The sequence below is a fragment of the Trachinotus anak genome, unplaced genomic scaffold, assembly GCF_046630095.1.
Source record: "Trachinotus anak isolate AG129_WGS33_773 ecotype Australia unplaced genomic scaffold, CSIRO_AGI_Tana_v1 ptg000016l, whole genome shotgun sequence".
NCBI lineage: Eukaryota > Metazoa > Chordata > Actinopteri > Carangiformes > Carangidae > Trachinotus > Trachinotus anak.
The window spans coordinates 1,187,501-1,194,460 of record NW_027273867.1 but is presented as its reverse complement, the minus strand read 5'-3'; the positions used below and the strand labels follow the sequence as shown (position 1 = coordinate 1,194,460).

Genomic DNA, 6,960 nt, shown 5'->3' with positions numbered 1-6,960 from the left:
ACAACATCTGGGCTACACATCTGCATGGTCAGTTAAACAAAGGTTCACATGACCTGTGACCTGTCAAGAGACATGCAATGAGTGTCCACGGGTCAGAGGTCACCACGACACTGTAAGGTTGTCCTTTACTCTGACCATCACTTTTAACCAGTTCAGTTCTGTACCATGTGATTCAAGTTCTGAGCTGCTCCCTGATTAGTCACTTAGATTTGCTGCTCAGAGTCACATGACTCAACTGAACCAGATGAAAAGGAGGTGAAACAGGTACAGCCATGTTTCAACAAACATCCACCTGAACAGAGACGACTTCAGCAAAAAAAATATGACTGCAGGTAGAGAAGTTGTTTATGACATTGATTGTGTCAATTTAAGGTGATACAATACATGACAGTACAAAAGAGGTCATATGTACAGCACTGGTTCAAATACTCAGTGTCACAGTGCCCACTAAACACCCCAATACACCCCAATACACCCCAAAACACCCCAAAGCTTGAAAAACCCCAGACTCCCAGACTCCCTCCCAGCTCTATGCTGATGTTTGAGCTGGAAACAGCAGCTGAACAGCATCATCACTCTTCAGTCAACATGGATGAGAAGCCACAGGAGCGTTCCTATGTTTCCATGGCAACAGAGCAGGGAGGTAAAACAGCTACTACATGAGACTGTTGATGGAGCATCAGCAGGATTTTTAGTGACACTCAGGTTTACAAAACCACAGAGATCTTACTGAAAGTGCACCTGAGACTGCGTCAGTACATTGTGACATCACTGCTGGGTGTGGTTACAGATGGAACAAAGCTGCTGACCACATCCACCCAAAGTCAAAACCTTCCAGTTTGTTAAGTCACTGTTTAAAGGAACAAATTTAGGTATTCCAGCTTAGGTATGATAACACTGTTCACCACAGTCATTCATCAGATCTAGGAACATGTGATGTCACTAAAATATTTATCCAATGAGGTGAGAAACAAACAGTTTGACTGCCAATAATAATCCACCAGGAGAACATGAGTGCTCACAGCTGGGGTCAAAGCTGAAGCAAGGGATGGGTCTGTCACAGATGTTGACGATGTCAGGCTGCAAACAAACCAACAAACACTGTAGCTGTGTCCCAGGTCAGGGGCCACATCCCTCAGAAGATGGTGTGGCCCTTCGTAGCTGTTGTAGACTGAGCAAGGAATCTTGGGATATGTTGGGCCCCAAATAATCCCTCCGTTGGAGCCATCATTACCCAGGAAAAGTAAGCAGTTCTCAGCTGCTTTTGAAGGAGCCTTTGAAAGACGCAGCCTCTGAGGGACGAGACCCTGAACTGAGACAGTCTGTATGTGTCAAAGCTCAGGACTCAAAGATCAATTACCTACACAGCTGTTCCTGGTCTCTCTCTCTCTCTTTTCTCCTCTATCCTCCCCCCACCTGTCTGATCAGCCGACTCCTGTGTCATCAGCTGCCTGACCTGTTTGTGGTGATGTCACGGTTCCCAGAGCTCAGCTATATTCACTTCATGATCACAACTGGTTGAAAATAAAAACCTAAGTATTAATAAACATAATCATTTTCCAATCCGCTGAACAACTTCAGTCAAACAGTTTTGTCTTTTACTTTCATGGTTCTGTGTGTTTCCAAGTTTCAGCTACCACACAACAAAATTAAAATCAGAGAGTGTGTACACACACGTCAGGTGATGACAACAACATTAGCTTCGGTATAAAAGTAATGGAAGACTTGGACATAAAATTAGCCTCACGTTTCCTGTTAATACAGTACTACAAAGCTTTCCTGTAGTCATTGTCTTATCAAACCACAACTGATCCAGATCCAGTCCACCCTTCAAAACCAGTATCATTAAAGCAACGCGTTAAACAGACAGATATGTTAAACAGACTCCCAGGCACTTCTGAGACAGTTTAGATAACTGTTGTCCATCTCACTTGAACAGTTTAACAGTGGAACATGTCCCCTCAGTGATCCAGCCCTCCAGGACCTGGATCTGGACCCAGCTGCCCCCCTCTGGTCAGCTCTATGAACTGCTGCTGAGTCTTCGGCGCAACAGAGAGGCAGGTTTGCTTTCTGTGTCCTCGACGTCACTTTCACATTGTCTCTGGAGAAAAGCATCGGTACAGGTGGATTTAGATCTGAACACTTTCAGGTCTCACATACTTCAGAATGTGGATTTGGATCAGACATTTTAACATAACTACTCAATGCTTCTAACTAAACCTTTTTACCTCTGATCTGGTCTGACGTGGTCTAATGCTGGTCTAACACAGTCTGACCCGGGTATGAACAATGAAAAATACAGACCAGTAACTACACTGACATCAACCAAAGTAAAGTGGTCTCACCTGTAGTGGATCTGGATCTGACCTGCTCTTACACAGCAGCCTCAACTGGACCAGCCGGTTACACATTAACACCATGTTATAGGACATCTGTGGGGTGGGGGTGAAGACAAGAGGCAGAACTAGAGTAATGATGCTACTTTTTTTTTGGTGAACAGGACATAAGACAGAGATCCCCAGTCAACACCCAGGAGCCACAAAGACATCAAAATCTAAGTTTCGGTGGTTCAAAATGAAGATAAGACTTTTCTGTTTGTCTGTGATGTAAAACTTATTTTCATGTTGAAAATAAACAGAAAATGTGACAGACACAGCTCTGCAAGTTGGTCGTCATCTTTCCCTTCACTCATCTCTTTCCTACCGTCACAGAGACAGAAACATCTGCCGAACATCTGTACTTTAAAACCTGCTGGTGGACCACACTTGTCCAGACTCACCTTCCATTTCCGTCTGGCGTTGAACTTCTTAAAGTTCTTCATGTTGATAGAGGATCGATTCCTATTGGCCACTTGCTTACGTGTGATTGGCTGAAACAGACAGAGACATCTGTTCTCACTATGAGCAACACGATGCTCTAAACAGCACGATGTTGTAAACAACACGATGCTGTAAACAACATAATGTAAACAACACAATGCTGTAAACAACATGATGTTGTAAACAGCCAAAGCCCGAACACAGTGTAGTGTGTGAACTAACCTTAATCCATGGATGAAGCAGACACTCCTCAGCTGTCATTCTGTCACTGCAACACAACAACAACACAACCAATGACAACAGGTCATTGTCAATATGTGGTCTTCTTTATGTGACACGTCACATGAGGCAGCTTGTTGTAATAACATCAGATATGTCCTGACGCTGGATAAACCACTGTGACCCCCCCCTGTGATTCATGGTGCTGCTGTCTCTCACTGGTTCTAATAACTACAGTAAAATATCAGTGTGGGAGGGGGCCTGTGTATCTAAATCAACAGGGGCCAGAATACTGTCAGCGTGTTGCTTATTATTGGTGTTACTCATTCAGGACAGTCAGTGCCGTGGCTGTGCTGAAGGAGGTGCAACAGGGGGACAACAGCAGCAGCAGTGAGATACATCAAGAGTCCTGTTTATTGAACAAAGCATTATCACTGTCACAGCCCCATGATCCACAGTCAGCTGGATCAGCCAGGACACACACTGTACCTACACAACCTACTTGGGGTTTTTCAGCAGCAGTTTCTGGATGAAGTCTTTGGCCATGGAGCTCGTCATGCTGAAATACTGAGCATTAAACTCATAGGTCATGGCAATGATGTTCTTCAGGGTCTCTTCATCAGTTTCACCTTGGAATGGTGACAGACCGCTAAGTCTGAGGACAGAGGGAGACAGCGTGAGTCCACACCTGAGTCCATCCTCACAGAGGAGGCTGAGTCAGGCTCTGACCTGAGACTGAGAGTGTCAGTCTACAGCTGAGGACCAAACACACATGATGGGAGAGGAGCTTTCAGAGCAGTACTGAAAGTCTTCATGTGCTCAAGTTTCCCAACACACACACACACACACACACACACACACATGCACTTACAGTATGTAGGTAATAACTCCGATGCTCCTGGAAGAGAAAGAAAGACACAGTCAGTGATGTTGTGAGCTTCAGCATCCTGACGTCTGACTGAGGCCCAGATCAGGCCCAGACATGCCACTGAAAGGAATTTACCCTGACTTGCTCAGAGAGAGCAGTGATACTGAAAATAGTCGTGTGTGTGTGTGTGTGTGTGTGTGTGTGTGTGTGTGTGTGTGTGTGCAAATATGCAGGCCACTGTGTGTCAGTACAGAACACTCACCACATATCTGCTGCTGTGCTCAGAGCTTCACAGTTGATCACCTCGGGGGCTGAAAGAGAAGGGAGTGGGGGTTGGGGGGCAGGGGTGGGGGGATTATTTAGTCCTGTATTAAAGGAACATGTGTCTATGATGTATAAAAACACTGATGTGCTGCTTCTCCCTCAGACATCCAGACGTCTCCTGATGTCCCAGTAAGTGTTTTTTTTTGTTTGGTCCACTCTGGATTCCAGACTCACACACATTACCCACTGTGGGTCTGTGTCAGCCACTGCATCCTGCCCTTTGTTAGGAATAACAGCTGATAAGTAACATAACCTCTGCTGGTACTGCTGGGGATGAAAAACCGGTCTAATGCAATACAAAATTGTGGGGTCAGTTCATCACTGGGAGGCTGCAACACAAAAACACACGGACAGATCACAGACTTACAGGAGTGTGTCATCACCTGTGTCCTGGTCCAGGGTCTCGTCCTTCAGAGGCTGCATTTTAAAGCTGATACGTCACAGCCTTGAAAACCTCAAGTTTTTTTGGAAAAAAGGTGTTGCTAGGCAACAGGAGTCACACTATGTGACGCAACAGTAAGGATGGAAACAGCTGGCGAGACACAGTGGAAACACCACATAGACCAGACCATCTCATTTTTGGCCTCTACAATGGCTACAAAGGGCCACAGCTTCACAGACCGTCCTCTGAAGGATGCGGCTCCACAGAAGAAGTGTGACAGACAGATGCTGTATCTGAAACCCAGAGGGACGTCACTTGAGGCGACGGACTCCTTATCCTCACCGATGTACTGCGGGGTGCCGCTGGAGCTCCTGAACTCCTCCCCCTGGTGGAAATGGTGGGCCAGGCCAAAGTCAATGAGCTTGATGTTGGGGTGTGGAGACATTTTGTCCGACAGCATGATATTTTCTGGCTGAATGGAGAGAAGAACGTTGTTATGGTGGAAGCACATAGTTGAATGTTGAGTTCAGGCTCAGGTCTCTGTTACCTTCAGGTCAAAGTGGGCGATGTTCTTGCTGTGCATGAATCCCAATCCCTCCAGGATCTGCTTCATGAACTCTATGGCCTCACTCTCCAACAGGTTCTCCTTCTCAGCGATGAAGTCAAACAGCTCCCCTCCACTCACACTGAAACGTCACAGAGGTGTGTGTTAGGACAAAGTGTTGTGTTTCAGTCTAACAAACCTGAACTCTGGTTCCACTGACTGAGTCTTCAGTTTGAGAACAGCTGATAACAACCAGATGGGTTCACCCTGAGTGAAGCACCTGTCCATTGGTGTGTGTGTGTTAACTGAACAGTTTGAGTTCATAGAGCTGAGGTGTAGCTTCATAAAAGACCTCATTCATGAACAGCATTCAGCTCTAACAACCATCATACATACAAGACCTGAAACCTGCTGACTGGACACCTTCAGCTTGGACCTCCATTACAGACAAAAGAGAAAAGGCTGAAGGCCAAACCACAGGTGGGGTCCACCACAGGGGCCGGAGCGATGGACCTCAGACAAAACAGAAGGTATCTGACCCCACCACCCCCCAGGACCAAGCAGCAGCAGCATGATGTGCCAAAAACTGCACTTCCTCTAATGACCACTCCAGCAGTGAGCAGAGACCTGAACTCACAAATATCATCAAATTGTCCTCAAAGCTTGATATCACAGCTGGATATCACAGATGCTTAACACAGCTGGATATCACAGATGTTATCACAGCTGAATATCACAGCTGGTTAACACAGCTGGATATCACTGCTGGTTAACACAGATGTTATCACAGCTGGTTAACACAGCTGGTTATCACTGATGGTTAACACAGATGGTTATTACAGCTGGTTATCACAGCTGGTTAACACAGCTGGATATCACTGCTGGTTAACACAGATGTTATCACAGCTGGTTAACACAGCTGGATATCACAGCTGAATGTCACAGATGGTTAACACAGCTGGTTAACACACCTGGTTATCACAGCTGGTTAACACAGATGGTTACAGACTGGAAGTGGTCTGAGGACACATTTTACTTTTTTTTTTTTTTTTATGAAAATATTTTTGGGGCATTTTTGTGATTTATTTGAGTAGATAGGGACAGGAAATTAACGGGTGACTCACCTGCTAAGAGCATTTATGCTCATTTGGCTGCTCTAACCACTTGGCCATCGGATCACCCACATTTTATATTTAAAGACATGACACATAAGGTTCAGTGCCCCTCCCCACGTGATAACCTGTCCTGACAGACATCAAATGAATTAAAATTAGTGTAAGAATAACCCAACTCTAGACTGATGCAGTTTAATCATTATAGATACAGTCCTACTTCCTCCAGTGTTGTCATGGTGACGATCAGAGGGTGTAGTGGCACAGTTGTATAGAGGGTTTGTCATCATCAACCTGGAGGAAGAGTTTCATTCACTTCACTGAGTTCAGCAGTTTCTTAATCACTGATGAAGACCTGTTCTCTACCTACAGGAGAACTGACTGTTTCTACCTCAGTCAGTTTAACACTGCCTTTGACCCACTGAAGTTTCACTCAGCTCTTTGTGACCTGAAGCTTCTGACTATGTATGTAGTGTTTCACTCTCTCTCTCTCTCTCACACACACACACACACACACACACACACACACACACACACACACACACACACACACACACACACACACACACACACACACACACACACACCCTCCCCTCAGGTTAGTTTCTGCTGTCGTTGGACCAGTCCTGGGCTTTACTGACACAGCTAAATGGAACAGAGCCAGAATCTAAACAGGGAGGGGCACCTGTGTT

The 6,960-nt window shown here is 45.6% G+C and overlaps 1 protein-coding gene across 1 annotated transcript in view; it reads right to left on the bottom strand.

Annotated features, from left to right (window-relative positions):
* Positions 1-327: 327 nt before the first annotated feature.
* Positions 328-6,960, bottom strand: part of LOC139634090 (death-associated protein kinase 2) — a 13,595-nt gene continuing 6,962 nt past the window's right edge. Inside the window, exons 4-12 of the mRNA XM_071500341.1 lie at positions 5,160-5,298; positions 4,955-5,084; positions 4,169-4,217; positions 3,910-3,936; positions 3,541-3,693; positions 3,042-3,087; positions 2,780-2,869; positions 2,346-2,432; positions 328-2,101 (exon numbers count right to left, since the gene is read on the bottom strand). Coding sequence (XP_071356442.1) covers positions 2,021-2,101; positions 2,346-2,432; positions 2,780-2,869; positions 3,042-3,087; positions 3,541-3,693; positions 3,910-3,936; positions 4,169-4,217; positions 4,955-5,084; positions 5,160-5,298 — 802 coding nt within the window. The 3' untranslated portion in view covers positions 328-2,020. The remainder of the gene's footprint in view (positions 2,102-2,345; positions 2,433-2,779; positions 2,870-3,041; positions 3,088-3,540; positions 3,694-3,909; positions 3,937-4,168; positions 4,218-4,954; positions 5,085-5,159; positions 5,299-6,960) is intronic.